Source organism: Nuphar pumila, chromosome 17 (assembly GCF_984573655.1).
Source record: "Nuphar pumila chromosome 17, dmNupPumi1.hap1.1, whole genome shotgun sequence".
NCBI lineage: Eukaryota > Viridiplantae > Streptophyta > Magnoliopsida > Nymphaeales > Nymphaeaceae > Nuphar > Nuphar pumila.
This window is the reverse complement of record NC_143265.1, coordinates 77,340,839-77,362,619: the sequence shown is the minus strand read 5'-3', so window position 1 is coordinate 77,362,619 and position 21,781 is coordinate 77,340,839. Positions and strand designations below refer to the sequence as shown.

Genomic DNA, 21,781 nt, shown 5'->3' with positions numbered 1-21,781 from the left:
CACCCCCTTAAGGTGCCAGTCTTTTAGGGCATGCTCGGTTTGTTCCAACAGAATCGCTTTCTCAGGTTCCCTGAGAAAGCGATTCTAAAAGCCCTGAAATGGTGATTTCGAATCAGAATAATCATGGCAACCCGATCTCATGGGTTGCCCTGGGATTTAGAATCAGAGGCGAGTTGAGGTGCCGAAGGTAACCTTACTATCACACAGACTTCTAATGAACAAGATAATGGTTTTTGTTACTTTTTAGGAGTGGTAGAAATCTTTGTTAGTGCATGAAAACAACCCCTTATGCGGTCCTCCGCCCAGTCTGACCAGATAACCATGGATTTAAGGATCTCAGATCCTTGTGTCGATATCACATATTTGTTTGACAGTGGATCTGGTGTGGGCTCCATGTCAGATCTGACCTCAAGCCATGAGATTCCGGGATCTCCAAGACGATCAAATGCACCCTAAGGGGGTGTTTGATCGCCCGACGCGGCGATCGAACGCTGGATGTAGTGCACGTTGTGCATCTGTGAAACATCACTCCCCCTGTTACGATGAGAATGAGATGATGAGAACGGTACTTAAAGAGGGTCTAACCCCAACCCTCTCTCTCTCTCTCTCTCCTGTGCAACCAGGCCAGCAGCGAGGCCTTCTCTCTCTCCACTTTTTCTTCTTTCTTTCCTTTGGTTTCTCTCTCTCTCTCTCTCTTCTCCTTTGTTCATCTCTCTCTTTCTTTCTTTCCCTTCTTTTTTCTTCTTATTCTTTTCTAATTAGTTTTTTTATTAGGTTTTTTTCATTGATTATAGTTTTTATCTTTGATTTTCATTGATTAGGGGTTATTTTCTTTGATTTTTATTATTTAGGGCTTTTAATCAAATATATTTAATTAGAGATTTTTTTGTTTATTTTGATTAAGACTTTTCTTTGATTTGATTAAGGTTTTTTTCCATTGATTTTCTTTGAGTAGGGATTTAAATCAAATAACTTTAATTAGGATTTTTGATATTTAATTTCATTAAGGTTTTTTTTCTTGATTTTTTTATTAGGGGTTTGAATCAAAAAATTTAATTAGAGTTTCTTGTACTTAATTTGATTAAGACTTTTTTTGTCCTTGATTAAGGTTGTTTTCCTTTTATTTTCTTTTATTAGAGTTTGAATTAGGGTTTTTTATATTTAATTTTAAGGTTTATTTATGGTTTATTTTTCTTGTAGTTTAAGGTCTTTTGGTTTATTTATAGTTTATTTATGATTTATTTTTTTGCATTTTAGAGTTTTATGATTTATTTATGGTTTTTGTATTTGTATATACACAAAATATAAATTTTTATTTTTCTATTAAATTACTCAAAATGTAAACATTTTTTTTCATACTTAGATCAAGTGTGAGATCCATATTTGTGGCTAAAATCTATAATTTTTGATAAACTTTCATAATTAGATCAAATGTGACAATGATTAAAGCATTTATATGTCAAAAAATATCAATTCTTATTTTTTCTTAAATTATCTAAATTTTAATATTTTTTAGTTTTTAGATCCATGAGATGCATATCCAAAGCTAAAAGCCATAATAAACAGGTTAAAACACTCATATGTCTGAGTGAATTGAGTCCTGTGATTCAAAACAAAGTTATTCAACCCATTATCCATGTGTTCAAGCTGTTGGCACAGTGTAAAAATCAAACGCTGATAAAAAACACAACTTTTTGTTCAGTCAAAACAAAAGATGAACATAGTACAATTATTACAATACAAATAGAACATGTGTTTTGTTTGTGTTCGGTTGTTTTGTTCAATCTTGGACATGCCACCAAACACACCCTAAGGGGAAAGGTCTGCTTGTTCTTTTTCCTCTTTCTTGTAACATCGCTCTTGTGGATTCATGGCAACCATGAGCTTAGGCTTCAAACATTGGCTAAAAATTTGGGTACTTGTTCTTAAGATCAGTGTTGTGAGAGGCGTACACCTCAGTACCTGAAGGCGAGGCGCACGCTCAAGGTACTGAGGCGTGCTGTGATGCGCAAATTGTCCCTCATCAACCTCCAGAACCCCCTCCTTCATCCCCAAGTCTTCCTCCTCCGCCCGATTCGTCGGCTGTGCTAACCCCAAGTGCCGGTGGATCCACCGCCACGTGCCGGCCAACTGCTCCTCCGCCGCTCCCTGCCTCCCCTCCCACCGCTTCACTTCCATACCAGTTGTGAGAGGCATACGCCTCAGAGGCGAAGCTTAGGCTCAACGCCTCGCTTCGCCTCATCGCATTTAACAACCTTGCTTAAGATTCTTAAGAATTTCTATGGGTTAAAGACTTAAGGCCCTGTTTGGAAACTAGCGGTCCCAGGTAGATGGGAAAGGAACTATGAAACCCTCAAATTTTGTTGATTTGGTACTTCCCACCTACCTGTTTGGGAGCACAATCATAGATTCATCAAAAACTTTGCAAATGGGTTTGGGAGATTTTATAGTTCCTTCTCTAGCTACCTGTTTTCAAACACATTAAAAAAAAATGATGATGATGATGATGGTAATAATAAACATATTAACAAAGTAGCCAGAACCACCACTTATATCTCCTACTTGCTACCCAATAGAAAGAGCACCAACTTCAAATTCTGTAAACCCAAAACAACATGAGAAATCATTGAAACTTATTCTGGCCGATGATAACCCATATCCATAACAACATGAGAAATTATTTGAAACTTGTTATAGCCTATGATAGGGTATATGAGATTATATGCATCTTTATGAGAACACTACCTATCATAGATGATGGTAAGCAATTAAAATAAAATCAAAGTCAAAATTAAAAATTTTGTTTTATGTCCAAAATTCCGTCTGCGTCACTCAAAACCTTCGTCGTAAATAATCTCAAAGACGACAAAAATCATTCTTAAGTATAATACTTGTACACAAATCCCAAACTACCAAACACAAACTCAGCCCAACCAACCAATTCAAAAGCACAAAAGAAAAAGAGGAAGAAAAATAAAAATACAACCGACGAGTTAGGGCCCCGAAAAAAAGAGATTTTTGTTTCACTTGCAAGGTTGAAATCGATCATAGAAACACAACTCACGAATCGCAGAATCAAAACTTGTCGATCAACAGAAATTCTTTCAACAAAATCAGACAGCAGAAGCATGAAGAAGGCAACTTGTTGGGATTTTTCCGACAGGAAATCAGAAACCAGAAAAAAATTCTTGCCTTGCCAGATGATGCCATCTTCTTCTTCCTTGAATTTTGGCCTTGTCGCACCCCCACCAGCATTGCCTTTGTGGAATTGGATCTCAAATGCCAAATCTTATATTCCGAATTTAACTAACTGGAAATAGTTAGAAATTATGAAAAATTAGCCAAAAAGCAAGGAATAAATCAAATAGATAAACAAATAACAAATATCAATTTCACCTTCAATCTAAACTCTGAACTGTGAACCTCTAGGCCTTCTCTATATTTATAGGAAAATAATTCTAATCCTAATAGAGTCCTTAAACTGATAACCCTATGGATTAAGGTATAAGGATTCAGTATTCATTATAAAATAATTTAAATAAAAAAAATAATCTAAATGATAAAAATATCTAAAAATATTGAAATGAATCCAAACGAATCTTTCATAGACCCGAGTCTTATGCTCCGCTCCTGAAGCTTATGAGAAGCTTTTGTGGGTCATGAGCAACTCTATTATAACATTCACTAATCACTATGAATTCATTTACTTCTCCCATGATACTGATATACTAAAGAAGATACCAGTGGTGCAAAACTGATCAGATGCTGGCTGAATCGTGCTCCATCTGAATGTAGATCCAGATCTGAGTACGAGCCTAAATGAAATCGAAGGGGTTGAATTCAAAGTATTTTCTTTTTCACATAAAAAAGTACAAATTCAATATTAATTACTGATCCAGAGCACAACCAAATCGGAAATATTCTCCTTAAATGAATTCGAATCCAATCGGCTTGCTTATTCAGACTCTGATTAAGGAACCATATCCAAAACCAAAATGCCTAATTCAGACGGCAAACCCATTATTGATTTGCACAGACTGCCCACCCATAAAACCCGACTAAAAATCCAGATCCAGTCACCCTGGATCCAGTCAAGTCAGGTTCAGACAAACCAAAATCCCACAAAATATAAGAATTCCATTTAGGGGCCAACTTTTGCTCTTAATCTCAAAAGCAGGCCTCATGTTTCTCATTTTCCTGAGAAGATAGGCTTCTTTTTTGGAAAACTTTCAAATAGAGATATTCTCTCACCATTGACAACTAACTCAGCTTAAATATTTAGTTAAATTAAGTTAAATGACAATAATGCTCTCAAATGAGTAAAATATCTAGCTTCTATTTTTACGTGTAAATAAGCTAAATATGTTTCAAATTCAAAGGGCAATAAAGAAAACTGAAAAGAATCACGTTGTCCAAGATGCAGTTAACCTGAGGTCCTTATAGACAGTTTTCAGGAAACCTGTGGTCAATATCAGGAAATTAAGAAAAGTGTGTGCAACGTTTTAAAATAGGTCAAAAAGTTGGTCCTAAACGAAATTTTCCTTAAAAAATACCCAGCGCCAAACCGGAGGGATATTCCTGTTAATTTAAGAAATGCTAGGAGCATATTCTGGGCCTAAAGCAGTGGGGAGTGGTGACTGGGCCCCACCATCGCTCCCTCGGGAAAAGAGGAAAAAAAATCGGTGGGTCCCACCACAAACGCCGACGCCGAGAAAGACTGACTCCGTCGCGCCAGGGTTTTAGCGCGAATCTCTCTCTCTCTAAACCCTCACTAAACCCTAAAGCCCACCGCCGATTGCCGCCGGAAAGACCGTCAGAAACTGGCAAAGCTGGATTCTCCGGCGTCCCTCCGTCTGGGCAAGCTCCATGTCTCCTCCGCCAAGGTCTGGATCATCGTCGGCCTCGGCGTCGCCGGGATCATCCTCCTGAGCCGGAGGCGGCGGAAGTCGTCCGGCCGCCGGGAGGACCTCGGTGCGTTCGTCGATCGCTTCGTCCTCCTCCCTTCCCCCCAGCCGCCCCCTCCCGCCGCCCGTCTTGCGCTCTCCGATCTCGTCTTCGCCGTCAAGGACGTGTACGCCACTTCGCTTCCCGGTTAGGGTTTTGGGTTTCTAGGATTCGTTGGCTTTTTTCGTATTTTAATTGATCGGTTTTTCTTTTTCGTTTGTTTTCTTTGGCGGTTTTAGTTTCGATATCAAGGGGTACGTGACCGGTTTCGGTAACCCCGATTGGAAGGCGACGAATGAGCCGGCGACGCGGACGGCGGTTGTGGTCTCCTGCCTTCTCAAGCAAGGGGCCACTTGCGCCGGGAAGACGATGATGGACGAATTGGCGTTTGGGTAGTTTCGGTTTTTTGTTATTATTTTTTTTTTCAGAATTTTTGGTGTTTAATTTGTTCATTTGATCATCTCTGTGTTGCATCGTTGTTGTTTGTTGTCATTCCATCAAATGATCTATTTTCTATTTCGATTGCTTTTCAAACTGCAAGTTTGTTTAGTTATTGTAATTAAACTGGAAATGTTGTTATGATCCTGGACGTTTACATCTCAGTGGCTAGTTTTACTTGTGCATAGTGGAGATCTTGTTGGTATCTATAATGAATGACTCAGTTGTTATCTCTTAATTGCTGAGTTGGTTTTTATTAGAAATTGCTGCTGTTGCTTAACGGCGGAATAACGATTGGTGGCTCAAACAATGTGTTTTTTTTCCTCTTATTTTTTGTACTTCTTGCAAATGTGAACAACTACTGACTTGATTTAGCAATGCTGATGGGACTGCAGCTTTACTGGGCAGAATGCACACTATGGAACTCCTATGAATCCGGAAGAGCCATCACAAATTCCAGGAGGGTCTTCAAGTGGTTCTGCTGTGGCTGTTGCTGGTGAACTTGTCGACTTCGCTCTTGGTATGTTTTTGACCTTTTATTCGTGAACATAAAACAGAGCTTCTGCTCTGGTGTATTTCCTATTTGATTAACAGAAAATCTTTTGTTCCTTTAACGAGCTTGGTAAGAAGCGTACTATTAGTGGAATAATGGCGCTTATATATATATATATATATATATATATATATATATATATATATATATATATATATATATATATATATATATATATATATATATATATATATATATATATAGAGAGAGAGAGAGAGAGAGAGAGAGAGAGAGAGAGAGAGAGAGAGAGAGAGAGAGAGAGCTGCTCACACGTTGGGTGCGAAATGAACGTGCTAAATGGGGTTTTCAGCCTTTTTTCACTTCATTTTTAAATTCTGACCGTACAGATGTGATCTATGTACTTGATTTTATAGGGATCATCTCTTGAAGCATTCGATTCCGACACATGGGTGGGTTTTTATAAGGTAAAAAAAAATCAACGTCCAAAATCTTTGTAAATTTTTGAGGCTCAAAATATCATTTTTTTTCTTCGAAAATACATGATCCAGGTGTGGATTCCTCTTAAATCGACCATGCCTGACACATTTATGGGGCCGGAACTGCGAAAAAACACCAGAAGGGCAGAAAAAACCCATTTAGCACTTATCATTTCACACCTAACGTGTGAGCAGCTACCAAATTCTCTCTCTCTCTCTCTCTCTATACATATATATATATATATGTGTGGGTTAAGAGTTGGTACAATCGTTTGTATGTGTGTGCAAACTTCTTAGCAACTTCTATTATTTTCCTTTTTTTATATTTTTTGGTCCAAGTGACCCCATGGATGTGATCTACATATTGTTTTTAGTGAGAACTCGCTTGTGAATCACTGGAATCCGACCTATGTACGGGTTTTTCCCGCGATGCAAAAATCAACAGTTGTAAATGCACCGATTTTTTCAACCCAAATCAACATGTTTTTTCATCGGAAAAACATGATTCAAGGGTCGTTTCCCACTAATTCGAGCATGATGAACACATCTACGTGGTTAGATTGAGTCAAAACAACTTTCATCTGAGATTTCAACTAGATTGTACCTGCAATCGACTGTATTATATATATATATATATATATATATATATATTCAAAATTGGCAACTAGTCGCTCTAGGCATGGAGTCAGTGCCTAGTCTAGGGCACTTAGGCGCCCTGGACTTAAAAGGTCCCGATTAGTCGGACTTGTCCCCTCTTAGGTGCCGAGTAGTCCCCCGCCTAGGCCAACTAGGCACCGACTAGTCCCTGCCTAAGCCCAAACTTGTCTTTTTTTACCATATATATATATGAGATGGTGGGGGGCTTTTATTCCAAAATAGTAGGACAGTATATAATCGGATGGGGAAAAAGTTAAGAAAACCACTAAATGTATCAAGTCCTACAAAGAACCTTCAAATGCAGCCAAGTAACCAAATCTGGATCCCTTTTGCATGATCAGCTTGGAACTTCCATAACTTATAGATTTTTTTCTTAAACGCAAATGCCTGCAATTGGTCTCATGCCACCATCTCAGTATCATTTCCACTTCTTCCCATGTCATAGATCACAAAGGCCACATAATGCCCTTTTTGGGAAAATTCTTGCATGTGTCTGTGGTTAGATGTCCATGAATACATGCATAAAAATGCTCATCTATGTGGTTGAATGTGCTTTTCACATGCACAAGATTGTGCATAGGTTTTTGAGTCAACATGTAACGTTGTTGAAGATTTGCACTATTTTCCTGTCATTTATTTAACCAATGAATGAATCCGAGGCAAAAAAAAAGCAAGAGGCATGAGAATACATAAATAGATGATTCCTGGTGTGACCGTGTCTTTCACTTCCTCTTTGTATCAGAAAATTCCCTTGGCATGTAATCTCACTTCTCAAAATGGATTGCTAATAGGAGAGAATGGATTGGATTCTTTATTGGGGTGTTAGAGAGACAGGAGGGGTGTGTTGTGTGGGATTCTGTATGGGCTAGATATTTTGATAATTATATACTAATCTTGAAGTGATTTCATTTCATTTACATGTTGAGATGTGCACTTTGCAACAAATGTTGATTGATATTTATTGGCACTTTCTTAGAAGCCTCTCTGTCATATTTTTAGGTACTGATACCACCGGATGCATAAGAATACCAGCTGCATGTTGTGGAATCTTAGGATTCCGTCCTTCTCATGGCTCTGTTTCCACTGTTGGAGTTCTGCCAAACTCCCAAAGTCTGGATACTGTAGGTATGCTTTTCATATAGCATGTTTAGATACTGTTCTGTGTAGATTTTTCCTATTCTTGCTGAGTACTCTTATCTATACTTCTCTTCTTACATTGGTTTTGTTGCGGTTATCATGATTAAACTGTCATAGCATTTTAAAGTTTGCTTGCACAGAATGATTTGACTATAGAGTTGGTGAAAAATGCAGCATGAATATTTAAGCTACATATAGGTTATTAAACTCCAAATCAATATTTAATGGGAATTTTATCATGTTTTTTCTGGATTGTGAAATTAGTTCTACTGCATTATTATAATAGAGAATGAAAGTGAAAGAAGTTTGAACTTCATATAAAAATGGAGCTCAGGCTCAAAATTGTGTAGAAGGAGAATGGTTTTGGGCATGCTCAGCTTAGTAGTCAAAGCGATAATATCGTGAGAAATTGCCTGAAAGTTTAAAACGGCAATTTCTCATGAGATTTTCAAAATATCGCAAGATTTATGAAAAAACATAAACACCACGATTTAAACGCGATATTTACGTTTTAAATGGCTATTGATTTCGAAAAAGCTGTGTTTTTATTTTTAAATAATTTTTATTAATATTTTCTTATAAAAATATTTTTTATATTTTTAATTAAATTTTTTATTGCCTAGATTTTGCCAAAAAAATGCAAGATTTATGAAATTTTTCAAATTCTTGCGAGTTTTTGAAAAATGAGATTTTGCCTTTTTTATCGTTTGTCACTATGCTAGGCAGAAGCCTCAGCCTCCCTAGTCGCTAGACGGCACCTCAAGTCAAGACCCCAAAAAATTAAAGATTTAAAAAATGATAAAAATAAGAAAAACAAAAAAACTTAAATATTTCAAAATACACATATAAAACATGACCATTAATTTTTCACAGAATAAAATGGTATAAAAACATTAATTTTTTGACAAAGCACGATCGTTAATGTTTTAAACATTATAAAAAACAAATACAAAATACCAACCTTGGTGCCCCCTCCTACCCTAGCACTTGCTTAAGCACCACATAGGGGCTCGTAGGTGGGATTTTAACTACTAAGATGCTCATATGACAATCTCATGCGATAACTTTGTGTGTGAAATTAGATATCCCCCCTTGCATGTTAATGCTACACATATAGGTATACAAATGCAAGATTAATGAGAAAACATTACGTAAAGAACCTTGGGTGGCCATTCCTAACCAGACTACTTTGTTATGTGACTTGGACTGTAACATGCAATTGTGTATTGCTGATGCTTATTTCTCATGTTAAATGTGTTTAACATTCAATTAGTTAGGCCATTTGTTTGCCTATTGTCATATAATCCTTGTCAATTACATGGAATTGGGTTAGAATTTTTTTGAAATGTTTGTCCAAATGAGCCGTATTTAAGTGTTGGTTTGAACTTGCAGGAATTTTAAAGTACCCTGATACAGGCTTCCTTGAAAATAGTATTTTAAAACCCATCAACTTGTGATGCAACCTGGCAATGATTGATCGGAACTCACTAGATCAACTCAGTGAATCGGCAGGCTCATGATGACTTTATGCATTTTATGATAAGATTATATGTATGTAATATGCTATGTCACCTGGGTACGGGTGCGGGTACGACGTGACCATTCGAAAAAATGTGGGTACGGGGACACAGCTATATAAATATATATTAAATATCACATAAATACAAAATAAACTAAATATAATCTAATTCTATATGTGATATCTAAAATATATATTATATACTGAAAATATAATTATAATATATAAATTATAAATTGAATACAAATTTGTACGTACGGAGGGTAAAATGGTGTGTCCAGGTGTTGATGCGTGTCTACACTGGGACACGCGTATCGACACAGGTACGGAGGAAAAAATGGAGTGTATGTGTGACATAGGTAATATGCTATGTCACATAATTGCGGGTGCGGATACGGGTGCAGCGATGCAGCACTTTAAAAAAATTTGGGTGCAGGGGTGCGGGGAGGGTATATATATATATATAAAACTGTACTTGGTTAGGGTTAACTGAATATACTTTTGGGCAGAAATGAACCTAAGTGTGGTTGACTTCACCGGACACAAAGGAAGCCGTGTCCAAGTGTCGCGCCCGCATGGGTGCGGGTGCGACACGGGTGCAGTGCCCTGTTAGAAGAGTCCGTGTTACATAGGTAATATGCATACCATATATTACATGATTAACATCACACTAGCACACACAAACACTAACATAGACTTTAACTTTATCCGAGTCATTCTAAAGCTCGCATAACTCAGTGAGCCGAGCTGTATCTTGGCTGAGTCTTGTATTATTTCTAGGTGATTCACTGGGTTAGCCCAATGAATGGCTGATTCGGGCAAGTCAAGGAGTCAGTCCAGCAGGTTTCTAAACATTGCTGGAAAAGTGTTACACATCTAACTGTGGAGTATATTTGGATGACCTCAGTGGAGTTCTTTTCTCTACATCATGCTCATCTTTGGACACAATTTTGGCACCTTTTGTTTATTCTTGGTAGGAAAAGTGTCTTGTTCTCAACAATATGGCTGTACTGGAATTGTCAACCACCTCTAGACGTTTGTTTGCCAAATTTATTCAGTTGCAGTGATTTGAATTTGCTTCCATGTTGCTTCTCAATGTATGCTGTTATGCAATTTTCCTTTTTTTATCATTATCCTCTTACACTTTCCATGCTTTGCAAAATTGGTCAGGATGGTTTGCACGAGACCCATCAGTTTTACGACAAGTTGGGCATGCATTATTACAGTTACAACCTATGAATCTCAGAAGGTCAAGGAGGTTTATATTTGCTGATGATTGCTTTGAGTTATCAACAGTTCCTAAGCAAAAGTCTGTTTATGTTGTCGAGAAAGCAACTGAGAAGTTATCTGGGTGTAAGTGTGCCTACAACAAGGGGAATTTTTTTGCAGATAGATGGATTACCACATGATGCTGATGCTAGTGATTTAAAATAAAGTGTTTTAGAAATCACAATTCACTTTTGTGGGTTTGCAACTTGATGAATCTCAGCATGTTTCTTTATTGTCTTTTGCAGATCAACCTCCAAAACGTATGAATCTTGGCCAATGCATTGCTTCAACTGTTCCCAGTCTAAGGGGGTTTCATGAACCCTCGGCAGTTGTGCAACAAGGAACATCTACTTTGAGAGTTCTTTCATATGTGATGGCATTACTTCAAAGGTAGAGTGGAGGAAGTTTGAGAAACTCCCATTACAAAATCTTCAGATTTTGATGATTTAATCTATGATTACTTGATGGACAATTGCTAGATGGTTTTGACTTTTTCTCATGCTATGAGTGCAATTATAATGACACCAGTTGCAGCTTCTTAGACTGTAATAATGGCATCAGTTGCAGCTTCTTAGATCGTAATAATGGCATAAGTTGCAGCTTCTCAGATCGTCAATGTCCCGTCTCTTGCATTTTACTAGTTTAAAACACAGGTTTCCTTGACCATCTCTCTCTCTCTCTCTCTCTCTCTCTCTCTCTCTCTCTCTGTGTGTGTGTGTGGCTCAAATATGCGCCTTCTAACATCTGTAGGTATATATCAGAGTTACCGGAAGCTTCTTAGGTAGGTGCGAAGTGCGCTTCCCAGAAACTCTCTTCGGAAGCGCAATACTCCTCACTTCCAAAACTTCATGGGAATCTCAATTCTCCCACGTTTCTCCTATGCTTACCTCACACATCGTCCATGCTTCATATATGCTTTTCTCATGTTTCTTTTCATGTTTTCCATGTGCTTCCTCTCACTCTTCCACTCTAAATTGGTAACCATCATTGTTAGATTTTAACAAAAATTTAATTCTTACACTAAAAAACCATGAAATATAGGAAGTCATTTTTATTTGCTTCTTATTTGATTCCTATTCAGTTCCCATATTGCATCCTTTTTTTATTCCTGTTTCGCTTTCAAATTGATACCTTGCTTCTCGCTTTCACTTTCCATATTGTTTCCCATTCCGCTTCTTAGTCTGGCAACCTTGGTATATATACTTTCATGGGTACATGATCAGTTATTCATTCTTGTCATTAACTTCCTGGTTCTATTTTAACAATGAATTCATGTGGTAGCTATGATTACAAAAAACTATGACTGTAATCAAGCTTTTCTTCAGTGAGGCCATATTTATTTTTTAGGTCTTTATACAGTTCTCTATGGCTGCTTCATTTCCTGTTATGTTTATTGCACTTTGTGCAACCTACTATGCTTATATATGATAGTTCCATCTGTCTTCTATTATTCTTTTGGTTTAACAGTCAAACCCACTTTTAAATCCCGGCGAATGCGCCCAAACAAGTGGAGTTTACACAGCATTCTCTATTTATCTCTGGTGTGTCACTGATTAATGATGCATTACATTGCACAAAACAGCTAAGGCAGTAAGTACTGGGAAAATCATGAAGATTCTTTATTTTGTGGCTAAGTATTATGTACTTGGTAAAAGTAAAACTAATCCATGGTGAAAGTTCATGCAAAGGTCCTCTGTTGGTTCAGCCCTATCGGGCAGGCAGTCATTCCTTCAGCATCTCTCTCTATAGCTTGAGCTTTCCTAACTCTCAAAAAGGTAGGAGCAGCCTCAGCCTCAAAGCGTATAAGAGAGAATCAGAGAAATCAAGAGTAACTTTGCCACTCGAGCCCATTAGGGCAATTAAAGTGAGTAAGTCAATAAGTAGACAAGAACCCTCAAGTAAAGGAGGGGGGTGAAGGGGGAGTATAGATCAAGTAAGCAATAATTCCTCTACCCGATTAGGGCAAGAGACTCAGGATGAGATAAGGGAAGAGGCACCGTAGGGAGTGTCACATCGATACAGCTGAAAATTCGGGTATATGGCCAGTTTTTTGAAGTTTTCAACATGACTAATATATAAGGGGATATGGATATCGGAGCCAAAATGGAGTATCCATGTGACACAGTTCAGCAGTATATCATGTGACTTTAAATTCTACTTCATATTTGGCATTAATTGTCCATTTTTGGAGTGAACAACGTTCATTGGACTTTAGATGTTCTCCATCTTTATGTCTTCTTTATTGCTTCAGTCTGTTCCAGTCCTTTCTTGGTTCTCTTTGAATGTTATGCTAGCCTCACTTTTATGTTCTTCACTAATTGCTATTATTTTTAACTGTGAAAAAGCCAATCAAGATCTATGATGAGATGCACTCCATGTTAAATGCATAATGCTTGTGTCCTTTTTCCTTTGGTGTATTCTTGTGGTTGAAAATAGTACCTACCTATTAACTATTAAGTGCAGTTATGGTGATTCCAATTTTTGAACATACAGATCTGTACTTTTAGTTTGTAGTACTCTGTGTCTTAGTCTGTCCTTGCCAGATGAGTACACGTACTATAACTTGTATTGTGATTTCAGATATGAATTCCGAACAAATTATGAGGAGTGGTTCAATAAAGTGAAGCCAAGATTAGGACAAGATATCTCTGCTCATGTGCGTGCATCGATGGACACTACAAACGAGAACATCAAGTCTTGCTATAAAGTCAAGTCTGAAATGCGGTCTGCATTGAATAGCCTATTGAAGGTATATTTCTATTTAATATAATTACCTTCATGTACATAGGCACATGCACACACACACACACACACAAGGCTCACCCCTCTAACCTTATCCCATCCATGTTAAGTCCAAAATGCCATCTGCATTGAACAGTCTCTTGAAGGTATTTTTCTATTTAGTCTAATTCCTTAAAGTACACACTCACACACACAAAACTTGCCCATGTAACCTATCATCCAATTAGGTGTTGTACCACATGGACACCGATACTGTGTCCATGTCATTTTTTTTGCAGTAACCAAGGACCCAAGATGATCTTGAAAGGTACAAATATATTTCTAGTTGAATAGCCATATAGTCACATATATAAAGCCAAAAATCAAGCTATTAATTCCGTGCTGCAATGTGTAGCAGGTTAGTGGTATTTCTGGAGTTAATAAGATGATAAGTGAAATTTTGCAAATAATGTTATGACAACTTCACATGGAAGTACACTCACTAAAGGAGCTTGATCTACAAAAACTGTAGTATGATCAAGAAATTATTTCCTTTCAGATTGCACCATCTGCTATCACTTTACTTTTTTAAAGTCCTAAGACAGATTCAGAATGAGTTGATCTACATAATAATGTTGTGCTCTTTGGTTTCTCTTGTAGATATGTACTTTTGTGTATTCAGTTGAATTTGGTTATTAATAATTTGTTTATTTTCTTGTTCTTTCTTGTTTCTTTTGAGTAGGATGATGGAATATTGGTGATTCCAACAATCCCTGATCCTCCACCAAGAGTCAACTCTAAAAGAAGCTTGTGCGATCAGTTTCAGAATAGAGTGTCTGTACTAATGAGTCTTGCTGCACTGTCTGGTTGCTGTCAGGTATTTAAATATGTTATGTAACTCCTTTTTTTTCTGCATTCTTAATGGATTTATATTTGTTGTTCTTTTGTTGAACTGTTATATGCTTACATTTTATGTAATTTGAATGTGGTGTGGTCCTTTGTCAGTTTATCCTTGTAGTAACTTTTGCTTGTCAGGTTGCTATTCCACTTGGGAAGCATGATGGTTCTCCTATCTCTGTTTCATTTATTGCATCACACGGTGAGGATAGGTTTCTTCTTGATACAGTCTTGGACATGTACTCCTCACTTAGAGAAGCAGCTGATGCTGCATCAAATTTACCTCCCTTGCCAGATACTGATGGAGATATGGATACTGCTGAACTCTTCAAAGAAAAGGTTTGCTGCTTTTCCTTTGTCAGTAACTTGTGTGCTGGAATTTTTTAAGTGATCCGTATGTTATCTCTGTAATTAGGCTTCTCATGATTATTATACCTTTCTTGTTGTCATCAATATTGTTGCTAGGGGCTGGTCACTAATGCTTAATTGTTTTAGTTTTCAAGGTGATCAATTTAGCATGCAAATTGTGTATGCCCATAGTACAGTAGTACTGTTGTTTAGTATTGTAGGATATGGAGAAGTGCATCACCAAATAATTAGATGCCAATATTTTTAAATCTTACATGGTAAATTTTGATAGTTACATACCTTGGTGGTTCTTATTTTTTTAAGCTTTGGGGAATATTATGTAGTTTAACACCTGAGGCCATGAGTAGTCATTCTTGGACCCACCTTGCTTATTGGAAATTTTAGCATGCCAAGATTCCTAAGAGAAGTGGGCTAATTATTTTTGGTGTACAGGAGTCTTTTTGACATAATTTCATACAAGCAGCATTGTTTGCTATTGGTTGTAAGTGGTGCTCGTTTCTCCCATATCACCCGTAAGATAACTTGTGTGAGTTGTGGATGAATGATCATTCTTGGATTGCATTGGTACGAGAGTTTTTGTGGTCTATGGTGCTAACCAGTGTTGTGAAAAGCGTCGAGGCGTAGTGAGGCGCTCCACCAAAATCTGAGGCGAGGCGTAAAGCGTAAGCCTCAAAGTTTTTTTTTTAACTTAAAAAAACTATAAAAAATATCTAAAATTATAAATAAATAAAAAATTCTTTATTGATGAAGCAACAACCAACAAGAAATAAAAAATCTCAAATAAATACTGAAAAAATATGAGATTAACATGTAAAAATAACATTAATGCAACAACTTGATCTATGTAAGTATCTAATAAATAAAACATGAGCATTCATTAAATAAAAAATTAACATTAACAACGAAATGCATATTAGCATTAACAATATCATGTCATAATTAGAAAATGCATTTTAGCATTAACAACCAAATGTTAATATATATATATATATATAGGGTTGTGACTGCATGTAATTGCATGACTTGATTTTGCCACTAAAAGGGTTTAACGTCACATTCTAGAAGAGATTATTGCTCTTACGAAATTGAATACATTGAACAAGTTGACACGGTGATATTGATTTTCTGTGAAACGAAGCAACTAATCTCAATGACTTCATTAACGTGGTTGCTTTGAGTGTCTATTAGACTGCAAATTGGTGAACCTGCTACTAAGGGTGTCAATGGATTGGGTATGACCCGATCCTGACACATATTGGATCTTATAGGGCCAGGGTTTGGTTGCAAAGAAGGGATTTTGATTAATTATTCAGGTTGGACCCATGTGGTCCGATTATTATATGGGTTGGGTATGGTTTATTAAATTTTATACCAAACCAGGTCTGATCGGAGTTTCGGTTAAGATTCTCAATTTTTCAATGTAAAATAATTAAAAATATTATTTTGCCAGGTCTAATTTATGTAATTTTTATCGGATCTGGGTATAGTTTTTCTTATAAAAATCCAGTTAAACCCAAATCTTGATCTGATACCTACATTACTTAGTCGGATTCAGGTTTGGACCTACTCATTTTAACATAGGTCCAACTGATGAGTTGTGGAGCCTGATTCAGAGTTTTGCCCTTGCAGTAAGGGGGGTCCGGGGGTTCCCCCGGCGCGGGTCCCGCTGCACATTCAGCGGACGGGGGTCCAGGGGGGCTGCCCCTGGCGGGGGGTCGTAGGGGGGGGCAGCGCCCCCCGAAAGAATTTTTTTTGGGCTTATGTTTGAGACCCGGTGTCTTATGGATCAAACCCGGTTTGTTTAGGTTTAGGGCTGTCGCCATTGCCTTGTATAAATTCTTTTTTTTCTTTCTCTCTTGTATCTGCCCTTGCCTTGTAGTAAATGCCCTTTTTACTAGCAGCTTAGTTAAAATTGCATTAAAAAAAAACCCTATTTTTGGTCAAATGAGGGCTTTGATCCTCATTTGACTAAAAAATTCAAAGTGTGTACGCCTCGGCTTGAGGCACCCCTCGCCTCGAGGCGTGCGCCTCAAGGCGTATGAGGCTCACGCCTCGGGGCTGTTGCGCTTTGTACATGCGTCTCAAGGCATAAAGCCCCTTGCCTTGAGGCGAGGTGCGCTTTTTACACCTTGAGGCACATTTTTAATAACATTGGTGCTAACCTTTCCAGAAATGTAGTTATGATTTTGTGCATGTTCAAGCTGTTAGAGAAACACAACCTTCCTTTTGTTTTTTTTTTCTTGTAATAAATCTGCAAACTGTTGAAAATTACCTGCTTAGGCTATAGACCAGAGTTGCCCGTTGGGGAAGCGGGAGAGGGAAGCGAGGCACTTCCAAAATTTTAGGAAGCGGGAAGCGCATGATGACTTAGAAGCGAACCGGGGATTGTCTCGGAAGCGAGAAGAGGAGCGAACAGGAAGCGACCTAGGAAGCGAGGGGAAGCAAAAAAAGACAAAAAAGAAAGAAGAATAAAAATGAAAACACAAAAAAAATGAGAAAAGAAGGAGAAGCGAGCTTCCCCTAAATTTGGAAGCGGGCTTCCCAAAATTTTTGGTGCTTCCCAGCACGTTTTGGAAGCACCATGTTTCGCTCTTCCGAAACACGCTTCGGGAAAGCACGCTTTCCCATGTCCTATGGCGCTTCCGGTAACCCTGCTTTTGACAGAGAATTATCTGAATGGGTTTTGATTCTCCTTCTGTCATGTTTCCTGTTTAGTTCAGTGTGTGAAAGGTTAGTCTTCACTAGGACATAAACAAGTATATAGTTCACAACATGGGTATATCTGCTACCATATGAAAATTTTGTACAAGAAATATTTGGAATTTGGTGTCATGCATATCCAAACAACAGCTGTATTACTACTTTGTTACCTTGTCATGTTAAATCTCCATATGACATGTCAAGGTGCAATGGAACTTTTTTGTCAAGTCCCCAAATCTGCCTAATTTTGTAAACATGGTAGCATGTGGCTCGGTTTTATTTTCAATCTCTCTCTCTCTCTCTCTCTCTCTGTGTGTGTGTGTGTGTGTGTGTATCTGAAATTCATAAATTCTGTATTGCATCTCCTGTGTGTATATATTTGAGTGCTTGCATGATCACCCAAGCATGAGCATGCATGGGGAAGTTATTTGAGAACTATTTTGTGATGCCTGCTAGCTGTCATGCATCATGGTGACACAACCCTTCCCCAGTGCTTGTACATAGAAAAAAGGAAGATAATTACAAGTTTTTTTTTATGGGGTCTACTCAGAAGAGCGCTACAGACCTAATTTTCCTTGTATCCATTGATTCCATTTCAGTATGTTGGAATGCAAACGTCTGTTCAATATACTAAAGTCTTCTGTGTTGCTTGTGATTGCTTGAGTATAGACTTTGTTTGCCACGTAGTAAATGAGCTTTGATTATTTTGCAGGGTAATGCTGCATTTAAAGTTAGGCAGTGGAATAAGGCTGTAAACTTTTACACTGAAGCTATTAAATTGAACAGCACAATTGCAACCTATTATAGTAACAGAGCAGCTGCCTATTTGGAGTTGGGATGGTATTAGATGTTATCATACTTACCTACATATCATATACCTTCAACTGTTTCAATGATAAACAATATCTGTGGAATGTTACTGACTTTCTAATTTTGGCAGCTTCCAACAGGCTGAATCTGATTGTAACCAAGCACTCTTACTTGATAAGAAGGTGAAAGTTTACACCAATTACTTTTGATGGATTTTTTATTTCATTCTATTTGCCTTTACATTGTTGTGGTATATAATACTTTCCATATGGTTGCACCTCTTCTTTTCAAATCCATTTGGTAGTTAATAAATCTCAGGATTTTTTTTCTTTCCTTGAATGGCTTTGGCTTTGTCACAGAATTCAAGATCTTGTAGGAATTCTTTGTGCCTATCAGAAATTTGCCTTCTCGTTACTTTTAGAAATTTTGGTGTTCATGGATGCTTTCAAATTTTGGGAACTTTATTGCCGATTTAGAAAAGGCCATATGTATAAATGAGAGCATCACAACCAGAGGCAGACATCAGACTGGGGAGCATGTTCTCTAGGGGGTCAAACTAGATCCGGGGTATGTTCTCTAGGGGCCTTTGCTGGCAAGTACTCAAGCTAAGTTTGGGCCAGCCTGTGATTATGATTGCAGTCAGTTCGGTTCAGCACTTTTGTCACTGAGATATTACATGTTGTAACAGCTTAAGCAAACTAGGAATGGACATCAGGCTGGGAAAGCACTTTTATAGGTTGGGCATCAGGCCAGACTTACCCAATGGACCTGGGCACCCAGCCTGCCAGGTTGGTGGTGCCCAACCTCCCATGCATGCAGCCAGATTAGGTCAAACATACAAGAAATGTGCCTATGTCGATGTCTGAGCTAACTAGAACCGGACCACTAACTTACCAAGGTTGGTTTTGCATGGGCTTAAGTATGAACCCATCCAGATGTCAGCCCCTAAGCGTAACATAGCATATTGTAGCAGCATATATCACATGGGTAATGCTACATAAAGAAGCTGTTTAAGCAACTCATTATATATGTTGAACTCCATTTTTCAACTTCTACCAGTTTGTACAACAGTACAAGTGAACTTATATGCTGTTTAGAACTTTAATGGCTGTCTATACTCCATCTATTTGTTCCTTTGTTTTTATTGTTGACTGCAAGAAGTGGTGCCTTAGCCCAGAAATGAATGTTGAAGTTTGTTTTCTTCCTCATGTATGCACTATTCTACATGGTGCTTGAGTGGTGTTTCAGAGCACTAGTCTTTATCAAGGATCCTAGGACTTTTCTATTACTTTCTGCATGTCCCTCGACAAGATTGAACTTTGAGTCGTTTGCTAAATTGAAGATCTCCTGCATATTTGTTGTGCTTAAGTAGATGAAGCTCCTTTTGTGATATGGTACTTTGACAGTGTTGTATCACTTTTGCAGAATGTGAAGGCATATCTGAGACGAGGAACAGCGAGGGAAATGCTATATTTCTGCAAGGATGCAGTTCAAGGTGAGCTATTTCCATCAAGATTCCTTAATTCATGATGAGATAGATGGTGGCCATTTATCCTAAAAATAATTTAACCACAAAGCTGAGTTTATTTTTCTTTATGAAGATGATTATGGAGTATTCTATGAAATGCGATATGATGAATTTATTTTGATTGTCTGCAGTCGCTGTTCCTATGATTTTTATTGCAATTTTGCATGACATTACTCTTAATTTTGGTTGCATATGTTTTACTGTTGACCATGTGAATTTTCTGATGAAAATTGATTGCCTGATGATGAAGTCAGGTTGAGAGTAGGTTGCAAAATTTTCTACTCTCACTGTTGACCATGTGAATTTTCTGATGGAAATTGATTGCCTGATGATGAAGTCAGGTTGAGAGTAAAATTCTTTACTCTCACCTGTAAAGATTGTATGTCAGACCCATGATGTATGAGTGTTCATACAATTTTTGGAGTCCAGTCATACTACTTTTGGAGGATGGGCTGAAAGCGTGGTATTGACTTATAAGTCTGATATGAGTGACTTGAGCTTCAACAGGCGAGAATTTAAAACTTCGCTCATTAGCATCGTCAGGGTTGTCTTTTGGTATGTTGGGTGCTTGTTTAATGATTTTTGGCATCTCAAAGCTATTTGTTGATGCAAGCCTCATAGCACACTAGCAATCAATGTACCAATATTTGGTGACATTGTATAGATTACTTTCTCAATAAATTTCGGTTGTCTACTAATTGAAAAACTATTTACATGTTTTAAAGGCAAATTATTAGGTATACCTGTGATCTTTCCTGGTGGAGTTGATATACTAGCTTTCCTGGGGTTTGAGTTCAATCATTTTCAATCTTCTAAGTGGTTTAGTTAAGTTGCCTATGTTCGTCATCATGAACGTCTGGCCAAATCCCAAGTTGCACTGCTTTTGGGTTCTCTTCAGACATTGAACACTTAGGGCCATTTTGCTAGCTATGTTACATTTTTACCAAACACAAGCCAGAACTGAGGCCGTTTTCTTAAATAGTGGTCCCTAAGAGCTGTCATTTTTTAGTTGTGTTTGTGCCATTTTTTGAGCGAAATACATAAGCTTTGATGACATTATTCTTCTTTACTGTCAAACTTTGGCACTTATATGCCTCTAAGTGCTGATTGAAATTGTGCCAGTAAAAATGTATTTCTTGATGAATGCCATGTATTTCTTGGTTAGTTTTGTTCTGATTGTATGTTTTATTTGTTGGCTGTTTTCATAATTGTATCATGAAGCATGATGTGGGTATCTAAACCATCAGTTTATTGAGATAAAAGGTTCAAAGTTCTAGGGTTTGATTAGAGATAAAAACATCTAATTTTTGCATCTAAAATACGTGTGTTGTAGATTTCAAGCATGCCCTTGTCCTGGAACCACAAAACAAGGCTGCTCTTGCTGCAATGGAAAGGCTCAAAAAGCTGATGGTCTAGGGTTTCAAGCTTGTTGGCATCATCCATTCCATCTCGCTGAATGTGTGGTAGCTGACATATTTCCCCGGCGGTGCCAAAAAAATTTCTTGCACAGGATGAGGGTTCGGTGCATTCTGGCTTAATTAGCCTGCCTGACGAAGCAGGAAATGTAATATGTGCTTCTTATGGTCATTACTCTGTAATTAATATATGTTTTTCATATTTTTGATAGTAATTGATTTCTTCGTGAGGGATACCTTTATTTCATTGTTTTCACTGTTAGTATTGCTTCAGCTACAGGTGAACATTGCTATCAAAATCTCTGGTTTGAACCATTTTTGCATACTCCGTGTCTTGTTGATATGGTTAAATCTACCCCAGGTGTAAGGCTTTGGGAGCTGGGCGGT

General features: G+C 37.7%; 1 protein-coding gene across 1 annotated transcript; it reads left to right on the top strand.

Moving 5' to 3' along the window:
• Positions 1 to 415: 415 nt before the first annotated feature.
• TOC64-V (translocon at the outer membrane of chloroplasts 64-V) lies at positions 416 to 21,693 on the top strand. Its single transcript, XM_089993028.1, has 14 exons — positions 416 to 565; positions 4,785 to 5,071; positions 5,184 to 5,336; positions 5,778 to 5,902; positions 8,029 to 8,154; positions 10,856 to 11,038; positions 11,200 to 11,344; positions 13,535 to 13,703; positions 14,418 to 14,552; positions 14,711 to 14,911; positions 18,354 to 18,481; positions 18,582 to 18,633; positions 19,877 to 19,946; positions 21,313 to 21,693. Exons 1-14 carry the CDS (start codon positions 416 to 418, stop codon positions 21,393 to 21,395), a joined length of 2,007 nt encoding a protein of 668 aa, XP_089849154.1. The 3' UTR covers positions 21,396 to 21,693.
• Positions 21,694 to 21,781: the final 88 nt, after the last annotated feature.